This window comes from Apodemus sylvaticus, chromosome 3, assembly GCF_947179515.1.
Source record: "Apodemus sylvaticus chromosome 3, mApoSyl1.1, whole genome shotgun sequence".
NCBI classification, from domain to species: Eukaryota; Metazoa; Chordata; class Mammalia; order Rodentia; family Muridae; genus Apodemus; species Apodemus sylvaticus.
Genome location: NC_067474.1, coordinates 99,677,189 through 99,699,218, shown reverse-complemented (window position 1 = coordinate 99,699,218; position 22,030 = coordinate 99,677,189). Strand labels below are relative to the sequence as shown.

The window sequence follows — 22,030 nt, the reverse complement described above, 5'->3', positions numbered from 1 at the left end:
AAGTAACAAATAGTTGGTTTAAAAGGCTAATTACTACAAGTTGGCAAACTGCAGGCTCATGCTGTCTTAGTGGTTTACATACACTTTGGTAGTTGTAGCAAGGCAGTTTTGGCACAAAAGATAAGCAGACTTTTGGAAAGCAGTGAGTACCTCAACAAACTGGATTCTTTCATACCCATGATACCATTCCATGCAATGATACTACAACAAATCTTAAAATTATAATTGCAGAAAAACATACTTTATTTGTAAATAAAACAATAAATGTTTATAAACTTGTCACAAATTGTCATATGAACATCTTTATGATTATTCTTATCTAAGGAATAATTCAGCCAAGAAACTGAAAATTGTTCCTTAAAATACAACACTTAAAATACAACCAAGTATCTTGCCCCCACCCTTGAATGTCAGAAAATTTTAACCTAATAAATGAGAAATTACCTGAAGTGGTTAACATTCAAAGGTAGAATTAAAGCACACGTGCATCCATAGCTTCAGTTCACAAAAGTCTGTTTGCCCCACACCTTGACAGCCCAGGACAAATGCAGCACCAAGAAACAGCATAGAGTAAAAAGCAGAGCAACAGAGAGCAGAGAAAAGGAAACTTCAGTCATTGAGACAAGTTCATCAGAGAAGCACAGGAACTAGACTGTGAGCTCTTTAAAGGAAGCCTGGCACCAGCCACCAGACAACAGAGAGGGCGGATGTGACGTTCATATACCTGCCAGTGGGCTTTCAACACAGTTGCTCTGACTTCAAGACACTGGTTGTGCCCGTGGCTACATACATATAAGCAGCTTTTACAATCATACTTCTTAAATGGAAACATCCTTTTTCAAAATGAATTATTTTCTTTCCTTTATAGATATTCAAGATTTGAAAGTTCTAAGTTAAATTTTCAACTTAATGAAAAAAGGATTTATAAATCGTGTCAGTAACATTCAAGTTCACTAGGTCTTAGCCTAACAACTGTCTCAGACACGTTCATAAATTGAAGATGAACAAACATAAAGGTATACCATGCTAGCACACTGTGCACTGTACCCCAAAGTTAATTTCACACTACAGGAAGTAGAGAGAAGTGCAGAAGCAAAATCCTCTCTGTGATATACACTACTTTTAGAGTACTCCCTTTATGAAAATTCAGGAAATGTAATTTTTTTGGAAAAGAATCATTTAAGTGGTGGTAACTAAAAGGTTAGTAAAACATGTATTTTAGTACCTGTGCTAGAGTGATTATCAATGGAATCAAGGCTGATTAGGTCTCTGACGAAGACTGTGTGTTCCCCATTGTTAGCATCGTTAGCACTATCCACACTACCATGGCTCACTGTGTCCCCATCACTTCCACATGCAGCATTCTGAGGAGCTAAAGATAAGGACAATGTAGTTCAGTAATTCATGGATGGTATTTCTGAAACTAACCATGAATGGCCCACAGTTAATTTATAATTATACAACAATTTGTAGATTTCTATGAAAAAAACATAAGGAAATCTATCTTTACTTTTAAATAAAAATATCAAACAGAATTACGTTCTCTATTTCATATAATTAGAACTTTGTGTCTATAAACCTATGTTTTAAAACCAATTGCATGTATTACCTGATATCGAAAAGACCTGTGAGTTTTGCCCAGTCTTTTTAAGTGGTTGCCTAAACTGGGCCAAACCATGTACAACATTCCGTACTTTTGTCCATAAGAAAATACCGCTGCGAGTGCTGCTGGGCCAGGGGCTCTCCAAAACTACCTATAGGTTTAAAAAATAAATAAAAGTTATTTAGGGCAAGGGGCTACCTTAGGGATAAAAATACTCTCTGTACATGCCTGATACCCTAGAACCCTAAGCTAAAGAAAAGAACCAAAATTTGTCTTCTGACCACTACACAAATTTTAAAATAAAAAATTAAGTTAAAAAAGGAAATATATGACAAATATGTGGAGAAAAGATGACTTTGCACCATTGATGGGGGTATAAATTAGTAAACTCACAGTGGAAAACAATATTTAAATGGTCCTTAAAAGCTAAGAACTACTGAATACACACCCACAGGAAGTGAAATCACTATTTTGCACAGGCATACTCCCAAGTTCACTATAGCATTATTCACAATAACTGGGAAATAGGACCAACCTGAACATCCATGAACAGATACAGAGAATGTGGCATATATACAGAATGAAATACTAGCTTTAAAAAACAAAAACACCACCAAAACCAAAAACCTTGCCAGAATAATCCAGGGAACCTTGCGTACATTATGGTAGGTAGAACTGGCAGATCACATGATCTTGCCTTTCACATAGAATTCACAAGGTGAATGAAGCAGAAGTAGTAGGTGGTAGGGAGCAGTACAGAGCTGTTGGTCTACAGTCAGACAGAAGGGATAAACTTAAGAGATCTACTACTTAACATGGCAATATAGTTATTAACAACATATATTTTTTTTAATATTTTTATTTTCTATATTCTTTGTTTACATTCCAAATGATTTCCCCTTTCCCGGATCCCCCCTCGCCATATGTCCCATAAACCTTCTCTCCATCCCTTCTCCAATCACCTCCCTCCTTTTTCTCTGTACTTATATTCCCTTCCCATGCTAGATCAATCCTTTCCAGGATCAGGACCCTCTCCATATTTCTTCATGGGCGTCATTTGTTATGCAATTTGTGCCTTGGGTATTCAGGGCTTCCGGGCTAATTAATATCCACTTATCAGAGATTGCATTCCATGTGTATTCTTTTGTGATTGGGTTACCTCACTTAGGATGATATTTTCCAGATCAAACCATCTGCCTAAAAATTTTGTGAATTCATTGTTTCTAATTGCTGAGTAGTATTCCATTGTGTAAATATACCACATTTTCTGTATCCATTCCTCCTTTGAGGGGCATCTGGGTTCTTTCCAGCTTCTGGCTATTATAAATAAAGCTGCTATGAACATAATGGAGCATGTGTCTTTATTGCATGCCGGGGAATCCTTTGGGTATATGCCCAGGAGAGGTATAGCAGGGTCCTCCAGAAGTCTCATGTCCAGTTTTCTGAGGAACCTCCAGACTGATTTCCAAAGTGGTTGTACCATCTTACAGCCCCACCAGCAGTGGAGGAGTGTTCCTCTTTCTCCACATCCTTGCCAGCACCTGCTGTCTCTTGAATTTTTGACCTTAGCCATTCTGACTGGTGTAAGGTGAAATCTCAGGGTTGTTTTGATCTGCATTTCCCTAATGACTAATGATGTTGAGCACTTCTTAAGGTGCTTCCTGGTCGTCCGAATTTCTTCAGGTGAAAATTCTTTGTTTAGATCTGTACCCCATTTTTTAATAGGGTTATTTGGTTCCCTGGGGTCTAACTTCTTGAGTTCTTTGTATATATTGGATATTAGCCCTCTATCAGATGTGGGGTTGGTGAATATCCTTTCCCAATTTGATGGTTGCCATTTTGTCCTTTTAACAGTGTCCTTTGCCTTACAGAAACTTTTTAAAACTTTTTAAAATAAACAACATATTTATTTTAAAAATTGGTAAAAGTAGATTTTTGTGTTCTCACCACAAAAATTAGTAAATGAACATGTTAACTAGCTTGACAAAACTATTTCAAAATATATCCACATTTCAAAACATGTTGTGCATAATTTATCAATTCTGTCAATGAAGATGGGAAAACAACCTCCTTTTAACTGAAGTTTAACAAAATAATAAAATTTTTAACAAATATACTGCCCTGCCTAGCGTCAACCCTACTCACCTTATTGTAATAGCCGTAAGTAATAGCATTGGGCTTTATTCTAGCAGTTTTCATTTCGAACAGGACTCTCACTGCTAACACAGGATGGACCCACAGTCCACAGAGCTGCATGACCACTCGATAGCACACCTAGCAAGAGAACAGCAACTTTAAGTCCTGAGCATATTAGTGTGCTTGAGACTCAGAGACTTAGAAAGACTATACTCAACCAGAGTGGTTAGGAAGAGGCAAAGGCAAGAGGGTCAGGAATTCAAGGCTATGCATAGTGACTTCCAGACTAGAATGAGCTACAAAATACTCGTTTAAGAAAACATTAAATAAAATACAACAATAAACCCTATTCAACCTAACAGAAATAGTCAATAGTATTATTTCATGCAGCATTATTTCTCATCTAAGAAAATAAATCTATAAAGGGAAAATCATTGTTTTCTATAATGTAAAATACTGTTCTCCATAATGTGAAAAAGAATTCACTTCTAAAATCAAACATGGTTAAAATACCTTTCATCCCAATCAGTACACTTAGCAGACTAAGAGCTTAATTAACTTCCTGTTTTCCTTTTTGTTTTTTACTTTATTTTGTTTTATTATATTTAAGACAGGTTGTTGCTCTGTAGAGTCAGGGTGTGCTAGCCTGAAACTTAGAACAATCTCCTGACTCAGCCTCAAAAAGAGCTAGGATTATAATCATGACTCACCATGACCCAAGCACTTAAAATTACAAAACAATATGTATCATCTAGGGCTAGGGATATAGCAAACTTGCCAAATACAAGCAAGGACCCAGGTTCATCCACTGCACTGCAACAGCAGCAACTGCAGCAGCAGCAGCTGGGAAAATATCTCAGTGTCTTGTACTTGCCTCATCTAGTGGATCCACGTCTGTCTTCCTCATCTTAACAAGCACATCATGTGCCTGCTGGAGTGCTCGGACCTTAGGGTGAGAAACTCTAACATAAGCTGGGAGACAAATAAACCATAAACTGTAACAATGGCTGAATAGATACTTGGCCCATTGTGGTGGATTCGTATAACATCTCTTCGCCAACTTATGAGCTGTTTTTATCTCCTATAAAGAAAATAAATATCACTGTATTCATTAAAATCCATTATAGTAAAGGAAAAAATATAGAAAAGGGGAAACTTAATGTAAACTTAGACTTTAAAAATGAAGGCTTTTAGCCAGGAAGTGGTGGTGCATGCCTTTAATCCTAACACTTGGGAGGCAGAGGCAGGCAGATTTCTGAATTGGGGGTCAGCCTGGTCTACAGAGTGAGTTCCAGGATAGCTAAGGCTACAGAGAGAAACCCTGGTCACAAAAAAAAAAAAAAAAAAAAAAAGAAGGATTTTATGGTCTTAATATCGTGTCACATGGATCCAAAAACTTTGGCTTATAGCCCAGCTTCTTCTTCTTCTTCTTTTTTTTTTTTTTAAGATTTATTTATTATTATTGTTAGTAAGTACACTGTAGCTGTCTTCAGACACACCAGAAGTGGGTGTCAGATCTAATTACAGGTGGTTGTGAGACACCATATGGTCCCTGGGATTTGAACTCAGGACCTTCAAAAGAACAGTCAGTGCTCTTAACCACTGAGCCATCTCTCCAGCCCCAGCTTCTTCTTTTTTAATAGTTACTTTTCTTTATTCTTTTCTCATACATTACATTTCAACTGCAGTTTCCCCTCGCTTTATTCCTCTCTGCTCTTCCCCCCACCTTTCCCCTCTCTCCCAGATCCACTCCTTCATTTCCTTTAAAACAAAACAGCAGGCCTCCCAGGGATATACACCAAACAAGACTTAACAAGTTACAATAAGACCAGGCACAAAACCTCCTATCTAAATTGAAGGAGGAAATCCTGAAGGAGTCCCTCAAGAACACTACGCTATACAACCATACATTTATGCAAAGAACCTAAACCTAGCTCAAACCAATACAGGCTCCCTGATTGTTGCTTCAGTCTCTGTGGGCTCCTATGAGTCCTGCTTAGTTGGTTCTGTGGGCCATAGTCTCCTGGAATCCTCTACTCCTTTGCCACCCCCACCCCCCCCCAGTCATTCCTCCCCCTCTTTTGTGGGATTTCCCCAGCTCCACCTAGTGTTTGGCCGTGAGTCTCTGCATCTGCTCCAAATACACAATGGCCAAAGAATAATTTAAAATCACGCTTGTAAAGACTCCAAGGTGTGCAGGTGCACTATGCTTCATTGTATGCGTGCATTGGATACCCAATCACATCACCAATGCCAAGAGACACTGCCAAAAATGCCCTTACTGTTACTCAAGACAACCAAATGTTAGGGACCCAGTGTTTTACAACACATGCAGTTCCTTGCTCTTACAGAAACACAATGGCTTACGTGTAGAAGAGAAAACACTTAATATTTCCCTATCCCTATTCCTCAGTGTATAAACATCAAAAAAGGATTTGTGTGACACGTGTTCATATTTGTATGTGCACACAGACATGTGGAGACCAGAGGTCAACCTCAGGTGTCCCTCATGTGTTTATCCACCCTGGGTTTTTTTTGTTTTGTTTTTTGTATGCTCTCTTGTTGTAGGATATTTCATATCTAATCACATTGAGGCAGTGAGAGGCCTATGATTGAAGAGGAAAGAGGAGGTGGAACTAGGGTTGGGAGGTCAGAGAGCAGACACACGAGTGTGCGGGGATGAGAGAGGTGAGATCAGAGCAGACACACAAGCGGGAGAGAGGAAGAGACACATTATCAAGATGGAATCAGACATTAGATTATCTAAAGGTTAGAACTTGGTATAAGACTTTTATCACTGTAAATTGGCATCATATAATTGTGAGTTTAATATACATAAATATAATTGGTTAACTATTTAATATTTAAGATCAAGAGTCATGCTTTACCGGGTACTTGGGAGGAGTGGGCGAAGGGACCCCGCCGTAGATATGGTCAGGGCGGCAGGATTGCTGTAGGAACTAGCTGGGACAGATGAGCTTGGCAGCAGCTGAGCAGAACCTGACCAAGACTTGGTGCTGAGGCCTGGCGGGGCAGGAGTGTTGACCGGGCAGTTTCTGTTTTAATATTCCTGCTATACTCTCCCATTGGCCTGGACCTCTCTGGTTAGATAAGGCTGGCTGACCAGCAAGCCAAGGGATCCTCTTGAGTCTTTGCCTCCTCACTACTGAGATTACAAGTGTTGACCCCCTCACCTGCCTCTTTTATGTGGATCCTGAGGCCAGAACTCAGGTCCACATACTTGTAGATCAAATCTTACTGACTGAGCTATATCTAGTTTTACATTTGGACTGTGTTGTATCACAATGTTTTACTTTAAAAAATATATGGGCTGCCAACTTGAGTTTCATTTTTAAAAAAAATCATTAACCAACTTTTTTGGCTTAGGATTAGGACAAAATTTCCAATAACATCTGGACTGGTCCTAAACATACTTTTGCTATTTTATACTATATATTTATGCAAAGTGGCATTTTCAGCATTAAAATATAAAATCAAAGTATCGATAAACTCTGAAAAACACTCAATAGGCTGTCTATCCTGCAACATGCCCATAGCTCATGTGCAGGGTCAGAGAACAACTTTGTGGAATCATCGCTTCTGCATTCAGATGGGCTCTGGGGATGAGCTCAAGTCACCAGGCTTGCACAACAGGCACCTTCTCACCTTCTTCCAGGCTGCCACGATCTTAAAAAGTATTTTCTTATTCTTCTCTCTACTAACAATTAAGATGCCCTAAGTTATTTTCTGCCAAGATTTCCACTTAATTCTCTCTTCTGAGTTTATTGTTTACATAGATTCTCTGAATAGGTCTTTAAAAGTAACTAGTCCAAAGCTAGACAATGTGGCTTATAACTGCAATCCAAATACCCAGGAGGCTGAAACGGAAGAATTGCTACAATCAGTTCATTCTAAAGAACCTCCAAATATCAGTGTATAAAGGATGTTGTTTTAATGCATCTCAGCATAGTTTATACTCCTTTCTTCCTAAGTTAGATGCTGAAGTAATATAAGATATCAAGGCTGTCCTGAGTTATTAACTCCCTGTGATGTGGTATTTGTAATACTGTTTTGTACATAAGACACAAAGAAAATACAAATCAAAGCTACAGAGAAGTATCCATCACTTCATATTCATCAGGCAGATAATAAGTGAAAAGGATATTGTAATATCAGAACCCTTAAATGGTGTTAATAGAAATGTAAAATGATATAGCCATTCCAAACAATACCTTAGCATTTCCTCAAAAAACCAGAAACACAGATTTATCATATAATAAATATAACAGCTCTATTCCTTTTTTTTTTTTTTTTTGGTTTTTTGGATTTGGTTTTTTTTGAGACAGGGTTTCACCGTGTAGCCCTGGCTGTCCTGGAACTCACTCTGTAGACCAGGCTGGCCTCGAACTCAGAAATCCACCTGCCTATGCCTCCCAGAGTGCTGGGATTACAGGCGTGTGCCACCACCGCCTGGCTCAGCTCTATTCCTAATATACTAGAAAGACATGAAAACATACATCTACTTGGTAACTGGACACAAATACTTATACCAACATTATTTATAGTAGCCAAAAATAAGAGATGCCTATTAAGAGATAAGTTGCTATGTGCATGCCACTGAGTCAAAATTAAGTACTAATGCATGCTAGAGGATGGATAGATCTTGAAAAGAATATGCTAAGCTATAAAAGATATTAATGAAGTAAGAATACTACATTAGCCCACTTATATGAAATGCCTAGAATAATGTACCTGTGGGGACAGAAAACATATTACTGTTACAGAGGGTTATGGGAGAAAGGCTATGAAGCTTAAAAAAGGGAAATGGGTTTTTCTTCTAGAGTTATTTTCATCTCTAAAATTAACTGAGGTGATGGTTGCAAAATCCTGAGAACACATTAAAAATACCAGAGTAGAAGTCAAGATATTGAATTACATAAATACTTTAAGTGGGTAAATTATGTAGAATATCAATTTTATCACTATAAAGTTACACATGCACGCGCACACACATGCACGCACGCACGCACGCACGCATGCACGAGCGCATGGACCTCGAATTCAGAGATCCATCTACCCCTGCCTCTCAAGTACTGTAATTAAAGGTATGTACTAATACTACTACTGCCCAGCTAAATTACATACTTTTTATTTTATTTCTTTTAATTTTTGATGCAGGGTCTCTCTAGGCAGCACTGGTTGGCCCGGAATTCACTATATAGGCCAGGGTGACCTCAAACACATAGAAATCCTCCTGTGTTTGCTTCTTGAATGCTAGGATTAAGTGTGCCACCACACATCCAGAAAAATTAAGATTTGTGTCGTTCTCAAGACTTCTTTTAAATGTAAATGGGTGCTTTAAACTTCAGCTTTAATATAGAGTTGAGTACAAGAAATACAGCTACACACATGACAACCACAGCAGGCCTTCAAATGGCTGCTAAGGATTCTGTACGTATATATTTTACATTTTCAATAAACATGGGTTAGAGAAAGAATATCTGACCTGTTTAGTTCTTTTAGCCATGAGGGCAGGGCTGTTTGAAATGCTACTCCCAGGAGGATGTCTACTGAAACACAGTTTCAGCTCCTGTGGGCTGTCAAAAAGCTTAAGATCCAATCTTGGAAAGTACGTGTAACTAAAATAGAAAGCAAAATCAGAACTGCTGGTTTACAATCCATCAAATTCTTTAACCACTGAGTATTTAGGTTAAAATTTCTAAACTTCAAATATTATTCTATAATATTCTTTAAAATTCCTTATAATTTGTCTCAAAGTATGAGAAAAAAACAGCTAGTACTACAGAATGTCTTGTCAGGAACTCTAGCTGGTCCCCGCTATTGTTATTTTCAAACAGTCTGCAAAAAAGAAAACAAATCCTTGATGTCTGTCTTACAGAGGAATTAATAAAATAAAATCTGTATGTTCAAGGATAATTATATTTAAAGTATCAGTTAGTATATTTAATAATCAACTTTTTCTTTAAGATACTAGCTCACATCAGTATTTTAAAGAAAAAATGCAGTCTTCTTTAGAAATGTATTATAAGGGCTGGAGAGATGGCTCAGCGGTTAAGAGCACTGACTGCTGTTTTGAAGATCCCGAGTTCAAATCCCAGCAACCACATGGTGGCTCACAACCATCCATAATGAGATCTGATGCCCTCTTCTGGTGTGTCTAAAGACAGCTACAGGTACTTACATATAATAAACAAACAAACAAACAAACAAACAAACAAATCTTTAAATAAAGAAATGTATTATGATTCAACAAGTTCTTTACACTTCTGATATTATTCAGTTTCTTTAGAATATCATCAAGTAATTGTCTTTATGTGTGCATCTTTGTAAATATTCTTGCTTAATTTCTTAAAATACTAAGCTAAAGCAGTATTTCTCAAGAGAACTGGACATTCTAATCAATAGCAGATGACTTCAAACATGGGTATACTAACACACACTCACAGCACAGCTCAGCCTCCAACAAGTAAACTGCTGGTCGGCACTTGAGTGTGCATTTGTTAAATGCTAGAAACACTGAGTTTTTTCCTATGGCCGACTGTTTCTTCTTGGAAACTGATTTATTTTGATAAATTTTCCCTGTAGAAAGCTTGCCTTGTGTGTGTGTGTGTGTGTGTGTGTGTGTGTGTGTGTGTGTGTGTGAGAGAGAGAGAGATGGCTCAATGGTTGGTTAGGAGCATTGACTGCTCTTCCCAAGGTCCTGAGTTCAAATTCCAGCAACCACATGGTGGCTCACAACCATCTGTAATGAGATCTGACGCCTTCTTCTGGTGTGTCTGACGACAGCTCCAGTGTACTTATGTATAACAATAAATAGATCCTTAAAAAGTTAAAAAAAAAAAAAAAGAAAGAAAGCTTGCCTTCCCTTGATTGTGCTTTATATGTCAATACCTAAAGCCTCAACCACATGAGTTAAGACAAAGTAAAAATTAATTCTATGGAATAAAATGGAACTAGCATTTAAGACAATTACAGTATAACTCCAGTCTCAGCCCTGCTGAGTTGTCTTTTTACAAAGGTATTTGACTTTTCCTTAGAGAATCATTGTGTGTGTGTATATGTGTGTGTGTGTGTGTATGCATGTATGTATGCATGCAAAGATACTATGAACAAATCCACAAGAAACAAGGTAAATAAATTACAATATCTGCACACAATGTGGTCACTAAAGTTATAAGCCATGAAAATTTTCAGTGACATGAAAGAAAGTTCAGACCATTAAAGGTTAACACAGGATACAAAGAAAATGTTTAAGATGACCTTGTCTACACAAAATATACACATACCTAAAATTATTAATAAATCTAAAATTAGTATTAAAATTATGTTACATTTCTTATTTCATTTAAGTTTATTAAACTATGTACTATGATGATTATAAAAAGGAAAACATATTTACTGTAGTTTCTGAAAAGAGTCTCATCTAAATCCTACTTGCTAGGTTGTCTTTAAACACAGTCTGATTCCTCTACTTTCACATTTTCCTATCTCACCAACTGAAGAATTTCACAGGATTAAACTCTTAAAGTTAGTTATTAGGGAATGTCAAAACCACAACAACAACAACAAAAAACCCAAACCCAAAACATTTTTTTAAGAAATAAAATTCTGCAGATTAAACTACAGTATAACACCTAAGTAAATATTACTGTCTGACCTCCCTTCCAGTAAAGCCATTTACCTTACACAGTAACAGCTGGTAGTAACTCCACAGAATATTTATCTCAGGTCACTGAACTTACACAGAAAATTACCCATATATTACAAACATGTACATCTTAATCATGGCAAAAACTGAAACAAACTATCTAAACTGCTCAAGTAGCTCTTTAACAAATTCATTCTACCTGTACTGAGGTGACAAGTTATTTCCATCATCTGGAGGTGGCTCAGGTGGCGTTATAAATACAGTGTGTTCACTTTTCTGTGAATCATCTAGCTCTATCAATTTTGTATCTTCTGCTGAATCCAAATCAACCTGAAAATAAGTATGTTCTCCAATTAATGTGCATATAAGTAATATCCAATTCTGAATGGTAACATTTAAACCTTAGAAAAAAATCATACCTTGTCTATTTTCTCTACACTTTTATCTGGAAACAACTGAGAAGAGAAAAAGAGAAATTTTAAGTGTATTGAGTTAAATAATTTTTAAAAATTTCAAATCCTGATTCTAAAAAGAAGAACTTGAAGAAGAGGAGAAAGGGAAAGAAGAAGAGAGAGAGGAGAAACAGCAACTTAGGGCTGGAGAAATGGCTCAGTGATTAAGAGCATTCAACAGACAAACAAAAGGATCCGAGTTTGATCTCAGCACCCACATAAAAAGCAGGGCAGCTGCACATGCCTGTAAGCCCCGAACAATGGGGAAGAGGTTGGCAGAGACAGGAAGACTTTTGAACCTTGCTGACAACCAGTCCAGCATGAAGTTCAGTAAGAGACCTATCCCAAAGGAACATGGTAGAGAACATGGGTACAGCATGACACCCAGCATCCTCCTCTGGCCTCTGCACATGACCTTCACCACACATGTGTACATGTACCCCACATACACAAAAATATACTTTTATTTCAAAGCCAGGTATACACAATTAGGTTTTCTTTCTTTTTTCTTTTTTGCAATTTTTTAGAGATTTACTTTATATTTATGAGTACACGGTAGCTGTCTTCAGACATATTAGAAGAGGGCATCAAATCCCATTACAGATGGCTATGAGCCACCATGTGGTTGCTAAGAATTGAATTCAGGACCTTTGGAAGAGCAGTCAGTGCTCTTAACCGCTGAGCCATCTCTCCAGCCCCCACAAGTAGGTTTTCAATGCTTACATTAAAGCGTGTTGTCTGTGACTTATAGGACAGAAGGGTATTCCTTTTCATTAGCTTCCTTTCCTTCCTCTCTCTCACTCTTTGAGACAGGTCTTACTTGTCTTCTAAGCTGGCCTAGAACTTGCTGTAGAGTCTAGACTGAATGTCCCATCTTTCTGCCTTAACTTCTCAAGCAGAGGAATTACAGGCATGTTATATTTGACTTTGATTAGTTGTTTTATAAATCTTATTCAAACATGGTTTCTAAGGCATATGAATCACTGAAGTTCAATAAAAATTAAAACATAATACGCAACCATTCATGGATACAATCTCAAATCTTAATCATATGATCTGTGAAAAGAAAAAAAGTGGCTCCTAGATCTATTTAGAAAAACTGTTAAACCTATTGAAAATTAGAAAGACATATGAACTAATTCCTCACTATTGAAAGTCAAGAGCTGGGCCTTGGGGTACATGGCTCTGATCACTTCAAGATTTGTGAAACAGATGTACAATTTCAAGTTCCAGGCCAGACTAGTCTTAGTCTACACAGCAAATTCCAGGCCAGCCAGGGTAACATACCAATACCCTATCAAAAGAAAAATAAAGCAATATGGTGTAGGGGTTGGAGAAGGGGTGACACACGCCTAAAACGACAGTACTTGGGAGGGGAACTCAAGTCATCCTCAGTTAAGGAGCAAACTCAAAGTCAGCCTGGGTCACATAAGACTCTGGCTCAAAAGAAAACTTGAACAATAACAAAAAGTCTTACAGATATTATCAAAGTATCCTGAAAGACATTAAAGCAACAAGACACAGCAGGGCCACTACCCATAAATCCATAGCTTCTAAATAATAAAATATCACATCCTGTTGATTTAGATTAAACTACCACCATCAGCAAACAGTAAGACTTAGGTAAAGAAACATTTTTAACATTTAACAGGCTCAGAGAGAAAAGCAAACAGAAGCAAGTAGATACCACAAAGGAAAGATATGCTCTCTCTCTCTCTCTCTCTCTCTCTCTCTCTCTCTCTCTTTCTCTGTCTCTCTCCCCCCTCCCTCCCAACATCCCTCCCGCTCTCTAATCTTAAACACACACACACACAAACTACTATTATAGAGGTTAAACCAAGGTGTTCTTTCTTAAAGTTGGCATATAAAACAATATATTACCTTCTCAATGCAATCATCAAAAAAAGCCAATCCTGTATCTTTATCACTTACAAAACTACACTCTTCAATGAAACGAATAAAAATCTGTGTTTTGGATAAAAGAGTATAGAATTTTGTATAGGCACGATCCCGACTTTTCAAAAAACCTGAAGAAAACAAAATCATAATACATTTTTAAAAAGGAACTAATGTCATATCAAACATTAATCTCATATATATTATATTCCCTTCATGCAAATTCACATTTATGAAAATTTCTAACACTCACATAAAGTTATTTCTGCCTGACATAACTATGAACCCCTGATACCAATCTCTTCACTGAATCATGACTCTTCTAAGGAATCTCAGCCCTATGTCCTGAGCAAGACAGGAACTCTTCTCTGGGTGGGCATGGTGCTGCAGGCCTGGAATTCCAGCACTGAGAGGCAGAGACAGGTGGATCTTTGAGTTCTGAGTTCAGATCTTGCATGGTCTACAGAACAAGCTCCCGGACCTACAGCCAGGTCCACACAGAGAAACTCTGTCTCAAAAAACAAAACAATTTTTCTGAGACTCTTCAACTCTTAAGCCAATGGCTGATATATATTTAATGGGTCCATTTTCTTCCTCTGCTATCAGACCATCATTCCTGCATATGAAGCACTTGGCTAGTAGTCCACTATTTCACTAAGGACAGGGTCTTCTTCAGTGATCACACATCAGTTTGTCCTTCCTACCATCTTCATTCTTCACTGTTGTGGTTTGGCTATGAGGTATCACATGAAGTGGCTCATGTCCACAGCTGAAGGCGCTAGTGAGATCTCGGTGACCAGATCATTCACCATCGGGTTCACCTACTTAGTTCAAATTAAAGGAGGAGTTAGCAGGAAGGTCCACAGGAGGAAGCAGGTGAGTAGGGGCAGTTCTGGAAAGAGAATGTCTTGTCCCAAGAGCCCTGTCTCTCTGTTTCCTGACTGGCAAGAGATACACAGGTTTCCTTAGCCATGCTCTTCCATGAAAGTTCTGCCTTATCAAAGGATGTTTTCCTCTGGCATGTTGTCCCAGTGATTAAAAGGTAACTAACACACACACATGAAAGACTCAGGGCTTTTAAAACCACGGTTCCCAATGAGTCTTCACAGAGGCATACTCATCATACATTCCTTGCTGGTTTTCAATATAACTTAACTACTAATCTTTAATTTTCATATCACTCTCAGATCAATATCTCTGTTTGGTTTGCTTTGCTTCTATAAAGTTGAATTACTTCTACCAGTCTTGTTTGGTTGTTTTTGTTTTGGTGAAGGTAGCAGACAAAGAAGGCGAAGAAGTAGGCTTACTGAAACTACTACTATACTACCCCCCCTCCCCCTGTGTGTGTGTGTATGTGTGTTTGTGTGTGTGGGGGGGTGGGTACATGCACCACATGTGCAGGTATCCTAGGAGGCTATTAGAAGACACTGGATCCCCTGGAACTAGAGTTAAAGGCAGTTATGAGTGTTCAACATTGGGTTCTGGGAACCAAACTCAGGTTTTCTATAAGAACAATTTATTCTCTTAACTGCTAGCCATCTCTTTAGGTTTGAGAAAGTCTCACTATGCAGCACTGGCTAGCTTACAGCTTTCTATATAGAACAGGCTGCCCTTGAACTCAAGAGATTTTTCTCCCTCTGCCTCTTGAATGCTGGAATTAAGGGCATGTAAGCTCAGCCAATTCATTCTTAAAGACTGAAATTTTAACTATCTCAAATAGTCCTCTGTACTCTAACACCAGTTTTTCCTTTGTTTTTGTTTTTTGTTTTTCGAGACAGGGTTTCTCTGTGTAGTCCTGGCTGTCTTGTCCTGGTCACTCTGTAGACCAAGCTGGCCTCGAACTCAGAAATCCACCTGCTCTGCCTCCCAAGTGCTGGGATTAAAGGCGTGTGCCACCACCACCCAGCTCTAACACCATTTAAAAAGTTGTTTTTAGGTAACTTTTTTATCTCTCTTCCTTTTTTTTTTGATGCCTTAGGGCATTTGGCATGCAGCATTACTCATTCACTCCCACCCTCTTGATCAACAGGTAAATTATTAAATAAAATAGGAGCAAATTATGAGGGAACGTGAGGAGAGCGGGAGAAGTGAGGAGGAAAGGAGAGAAAAGGGAAGAGAGGAAGAAAGGAAATAGAGGGAAAGGGGAAACCGTGAGAAAGGAAGAAGAGAGAATGGACAGCATTCTGTTGTTATGTGCCAAAACTACTGAACTTAAATCTTTAGTAACCAAGCTTACAGACCCGTACTATTAATTTCAGTAACCACGGATGGTAATATACCATCTTAAGTTCAACTAATAGAACTATACTGTAAGTTACACAATACATCCTGCACTTTATAGACAATATAAACATAAGGAATGTTAAGGCTATTGCATTTAATAACTAAAAATTTTTAATTGGGGGCTGGAGAAATGACTCAACTGACTGATCTTCTAGAGGTTCTGATATCAATTCCCAGCATCTATGAAGGCTCACAACCATATGTATTGGGATTCAATACCTTTTTCTATATGTCTGAAGACAGCTAGCTACACTGTACTTACATACGTAAAATAAATCTTAAAAAAGATTTTTAATTGTATGTTGAAAATGATACTGTTTCAAACATGATAAGAGGAAATACAGTTACGATTAGTTTTTCTTAGTTGTTAAATTTTTATGTGGCTACTACAAATTTAAAACTATGTGTAGCAGCTCACATAGTATTTCTACTAGGCAGAGTGGATTTATTTATTTATTTATTTATTTATTTATTTATTTATTTATTTATTTATTTATTTATTTATTTGGTTTTTCAAGACAGGGTTTCTCTGTAGTCCTGGTTGTCCCAGCTGTGTCTTCTTGAAATGACTGATCATATGGGATTGTACACAACACACTGGACTCTTCAGATTAAATACAGTCAGTTTCACATTTTTCACAAAACATAGTAAGGTATAAAAATAGTTATCTACCAATAGAGGTTACAGAAAATGGAAATTCCTTACATGTGAATGAACTTTTATAGATGTAGTAAATGCATCTTCGTAGTAACCCTAAATAGAAATACCTTTGACTTGAATGAAGGAAGCTGTGAAATCACTGACACTCACCCTGTCGATCAAACAATGAATCTGCAGCTGTGGCTTTATTGGAAGGAGCTTCTGTGATTGGTTTGAGATATGACCTGTATCCTTTTAGAACAGACGCCATAAATCGCAAAAATGTCTCTTGAATTTCCATCTCCAATTGCGTCATCTTTTTTTGCCAAGAGAAATCTGCTTCAATTGGAGTCATCTCAATTGCTGAACTTTCCTGAGGTTTTCGGTGAACTAACAAAACAAACAAATGCAAAACAAGGTATTAATATATATTTATATCATGATTGAATGATAAAATCGTCAAAATGAAGTCCACAACGCTCTCTGTCCCCTCTCCCACTCTCTCCCTCTTGCTATATTCTAGCCATGTAATTCAGGCTGGCTTCTCTTTCACCATCTTGTTGCCTCAGCTTCCCAAAGTGCTGGGGTCACTCAGCTACATAGCAGGTTGGAACCAGCCCTAGGAAAAACATGAGCTCCAATCTCAAAAGTTCTCAACAAACAAATACAAACCAACAAAACAAAAAATCGGAATTGGGTTATAGCTCAGATGGCGTGCTTCCCACCTCTGGTCCAATGCCCAGCACTGCAACTAGCCTTGGACTTTACACCTGTAGCCCTAGCATTTGGGAGGGAGGTACAAAAGGATCAGGAGTTTCAAGTCATCTTTAGCTCTTAGGACAAAGGGTAGCAAAGAAGACAGGATACAAAGAGTATGTTAAAAAACAAAAATAACTAACCACACATTGTTTAGGTCTGGTTAATGAAAATAATTCATTAAACAGAACAAAATATGTCTACTTAACAATTACCTTTATTTTAATTATCTTAATTTGTTCTCACATTTAAAACACTTTCAAAGAGGAGAGGCAGAAACAAAAGGATCACAAGTTCCAGGTCAACTGGAGCTATATAACAAAGACAGTGTCTCAAAACATAAAAAGGGACTAGACAGATGGGTCAGTGGTTAAGAATGCATACTGTTCTTGTGTAAGACTAACCAATCACACTAGGCAGCTTATAGCTCCTTGAGATTTGACGCTCTCTTTTGGGCTCCACAGGTACCTAACACATGCATGCACATGTCTCTCTCACACACACACACACACACACACTCACATGTTATTAGAAATAAAATACTAGAAAGAAAGGATGGGAGAAAGACAGAGCAAGAGACAATTGCCATTTGGGTTTGTGGCAAGTGCCCCACCCCCGCACACTCACCTGAGCAGAGCTGGAGATACAGTCTCCTCAGGGTGCCAAGCAGACTCTTGCATGGCTTTTTGGGAAGCTGCTTCCAGTTTATGTTCTTTTTTTCATCAGCTCTATTAAATGAGAGTTAAGAAAATCTGCTATATAATTCATTTGTACTAAACAAAATTCTTCTGTCAAAGTTAAAAGGGACATTTTTCATGCACTGAAGACTAACATTGACACACGGAATGGGAAATGCTTTAGGGTGCTTCTCTTTCCTTATCAATAGCCTTAGACAATGTGACTGACTGTTCCCAACAGCCTTCACCATAGTAGTAAGTCGCACAATACTGACTTGAAGTCTGACTTTAAAAGTTAAACACTACAAATGTTTTAAGAGTTAAATTAACTGACTTGAAACACTAACCTATCGGCAGAACTCTAAAATACTATATGCCCAAACCAAGAACTGGATGGAATTTAACAAAGAATCAAAGAAAATCTAATTCATTGGATTCCTCAGAGGTGTAAGAAGAAATCAAATACAACATTATTTAATAAAATCTATGACCATAATAAAAGCATTAAAAAAAAAAAACCTAAAGACACAGATAAAATAAAAGCAAAAGCTAAATAAAGGTTAAAATTTTCAAAATTTTATAATCCAGAAATATAGAGCAGAGACAATGGCTTTGAAAAATGTTCTTCTACAAGTCAGCATATACCAGGCTTCCTTTTAATGTTATAGCTTAGCCTTCAGTCTTCAGTGATTAGAAACCTAGAGAAACGCCAAAGCCCCATCTGACCTAAGGACTAATTAACAGGCCCCTACTTTAATCACAACCAAGTATGGTGTTGAATGAAAACCAAACTAAGATTCAGTAATGTTGACTTTGCTTAGATTTCAACGGGGAAGGGATTCCTTCCTTCAATTACTTCGGTTCACCAAATTTACCAGCATGGTCCAAGGAACTCCAAATAGAAATTAACTTCAAATACTCCCTGGCTAATAAAGCCACCAGCCAGAAGCAAATATGGTATCCTCACTGGGAAGAGAACTGACTAACAGGGCTGTAACACTGCCATGTTCCAGGTACTGTGAAAAGACTCACATGTTGAAGACTCACTTCACACTAGTTGAACATGGTAGCACATATCTATGACTTAGGAAGCAAAAGCAGGAAGATCACTGTAAGTTTAAGGACAGCCTGCTCTATAACAAGCTTCAGGCCAGCCAAGGACACATAGTAAGATTTTTCTTATAATTAAATAAGTAAATAAGATGTCAAATCAACTATGAAACTTTCACGTGTTTAAAATTGATGGCATGTAACATTTAACTGATAGTGTAATCTCACCTGACATAATTACATAATAAATATTTTAGTGCCTTTAAATCCCCAGATGCACACTGTCATCCCTATATGAGTTATCATCAGTGTGGAATCTGCTAACATTTACTATCTATCTGACTTTGAGAAATAATCTGAGTAAAAGTCTGTTACTCAAATTTCTTCTCTACAAAATGACAATGATAACGTATCAAATGACTAGGAACTGGCATACGTTCATGTGCTACAGTTCAAGGGAACCATCAACTATAAAGCACTTGTTTTTACTGCCATAAAAGGATTTTGGACTTGGGATATGATATATACCTGTAATGCCAGCACTTGGGAGAGGCAGGAAGATCAGATCAAGATCATCCTTAGCTACCAAAAATAGCTCAAACTCAGGGCCAGTCTGGGATAGAAGAGACTTTTACAAACAAAAACTGCAGAGCTGGCTATGAGGCTGAGTAGTAGAGATCAGGCCTATCTCACAGAAGACCCAGGAGAACAAGGAAAGAAATTTAGGAAATGAGGGAGGAAGAGGGAGTGGGGGCTAGCAATTCATGAAGTGACTCATACTTCCAAGTTATCTATAAATCTGGATATACATAATAATGAGCCACTATAGCTATACAGTTTCAATTTTAAATTTTTGTGGGGTTCTTTAAGGCAATGTCTCACTCTGTAGCTAAGGCTGACCTGGATCTCACTATGTAGCCTAGGACAATCTCTAATTCATGGTGATCTTTATCCTTCCAAGTACAGGGTTTACAAGCATAAGCTACCACACTGGCTTAGTATTATTTTCTAAGCAATGTTTGCTTCCTTTCATTCAACTATTCTGTCAGTTTACATACAGGTATTTTCCAAACAATTGCCCTGCAGTGACCACAAGGGCCTGAAGAGAGAGGGTTTCATGTACTATATAGGCTGGCTCCAAAGTTACTACGTAGAAGGTCCATGAATTTCTGATCCCGCTACCTCTGTGCGCCAAGTGCCTATGATATTAAAGCACCTACTAAGTACTAGAACTGGAACCCAGGGCTTCAAGAATGCTGAGCAAGCCCTCTACCAACTGAGCTACATTCCTAGACCCCATTTGGAGGGGAGTATGGATTTCTAAAACAGTTTCTCTGAGCAGCCCTGGCTGTCCTTGCTCTGTACCAGGCTGGCCTTGATTAGCCTGCTCTGCCTCCCTAGTGTCAAGACCACCACTACTAACAGCACCTTCAGTTTCTTTATCTGCACATTTCCTGCCAATTCAACTTATTTCTAAATGTTTCTAAATAATTTAATTATATATGGTAGAAACTACACATGGGAGACAATAGAAGATGAATCACTTACACATATAACGTGTTCGTATCCAAGTCAATGCAAACAACGTCTTGTGGTGGGTCATGAAGATCAAAGTACCTTGAGTCCACTCCAACTATAAATGGTAAAGGTGCACTAAGCACTCCAGCCAATGAGAGAGGACAAAGGGGGATATATGGGCACTGCCACTGAAATGGAAAGATCATCTAGGGGAAAAGTTTTTTAAAAATTACCAAATTTGAATTTGCAATGACAACTATACAATTAACTATTACTGAAAGGGACCATTGAAAAAGCAATGACATCTATTTTTTTCAACGTTAAGTTTCATTCCAAAGTTAAGTGACTAAAAATACTATTGGGTTAAATTTTCAAGAACACTGATGATCAAGGCACACTAACAGCTCTTTGCAGGTTAGTTCTTCTCCACAAATGTCATACAGACTTATGGAGACTCAAAGCAAAAAGATGAAACTGCCCCCAAAATAATAAAACAAACCTACATTTTTATAAACTTGGGCATTTTACCCACTTACGATCTCTGACCAAAATCTGAGAGTACAGAGGTCCTGCAGCAGTGGGAGAAACAAACTAGTGTGGGACTATGGTTAGGTATAGTGTTTGCTTAGCAGGTTTTAGGAACCAGGGGTTCTATCTCAAGCACTACGCTAAAAAATAAAATATATTAAAACGAAATCACTTAAAAGATTTCAATAAAACATTTTCTACACTTAAATAAACATTTAAAATAATTCAACTCCAGTGAAACTTGACCTCTTCAAAATATAGTTGATATTGAACATTCTCTGAGAATCTTAAACAAATAAAAAGCCAGGCATGATAGGCTTTTACAATCTCAGCAGGGAGGCAGATGCAGGCAAATCTTTGTGGATTGCTAGCCATCCGAAATAGCCAGTGAGAGAATCTGTCTCAAAAAAAAAGGGGGGGGGGAGGGGGGAATGTACCAGAGAAGAATGACATCAGAAGTTTGTCTCTAGTGCGTGTGTACACACGTACACACACACACACACACACACACACACAAACACATACACATACACACAAATATTTAATGGAAGTTTTAATTTACAAATCGCCATCTTGGTGTATATGCACTTAGGTTTTTGTCTGTTTAGGGTTTTTTTTCTTTTTTTTTGGTTTTGTTTCTATTTTTAAGAGTACTTTCTAGTAGGTTGAAAAAATATACTAAGGGGCTGGAGAGATGGCTCAGTGATTAAGAGCACTGGCTACTCTTCCAGAGGACCTGGGTTTAATTCCTAGAATCCATACTGAGTGGCTCACATCCTTCTGTAACTCTAGCTAGCTCTAGGAGATCTGATGCCCTTCTCT

At 37.8% G+C, this 22,030-nt stretch overlaps 1 protein-coding gene across 6 annotated transcripts in view; it reads right to left on the bottom strand.

The window, feature by feature from the left end:
• Nucleotides 1–22,030, bottom strand: part of Dennd4c (DENN domain containing 4C) — an 85,343-nt gene that overhangs the window by 26,406 nt on the left and 36,907 nt on the right. For 4 of the 6 annotated variants that reach the window (XM_052176706.1, XM_052176705.1, XM_052176707.1 and 1 more), the window contains 11 exons: nt 20,711–20,886; nt 18,063–18,163; nt 16,851–17,069; nt 13,742–13,887; nt 11,828–11,863; nt 11,608–11,738; nt 9,246–9,378; nt 4,614–4,820; nt 3,749–3,877; nt 1,610–1,754; nt 1,226–1,372 (listed from right to left, as the gene is read on the bottom strand). In XM_052176706.1, the coding sequence (XP_052032666.1) occupies nt 1,226–1,372; nt 1,610–1,754; nt 3,749–3,877; nt 4,614–4,820; nt 9,246–9,378; nt 11,608–11,738; nt 11,828–11,863; nt 13,742–13,887; nt 16,851–17,069; nt 18,063–18,163; nt 20,711–20,886 (1,570 nt within the window). The remainder of the gene's footprint in view (nt 1–1,225; nt 1,373–1,609; nt 1,755–3,748; nt 3,878–4,613; nt 4,821–9,245; nt 9,379–11,607; nt 11,739–11,827; nt 11,864–13,741; nt 13,888–16,850; nt 17,070–18,062; nt 18,164–20,710; nt 20,887–22,030) is intronic. The other 2 variants (XM_052176708.1, XM_052176709.1) reach the window with 2 other exon arrangements.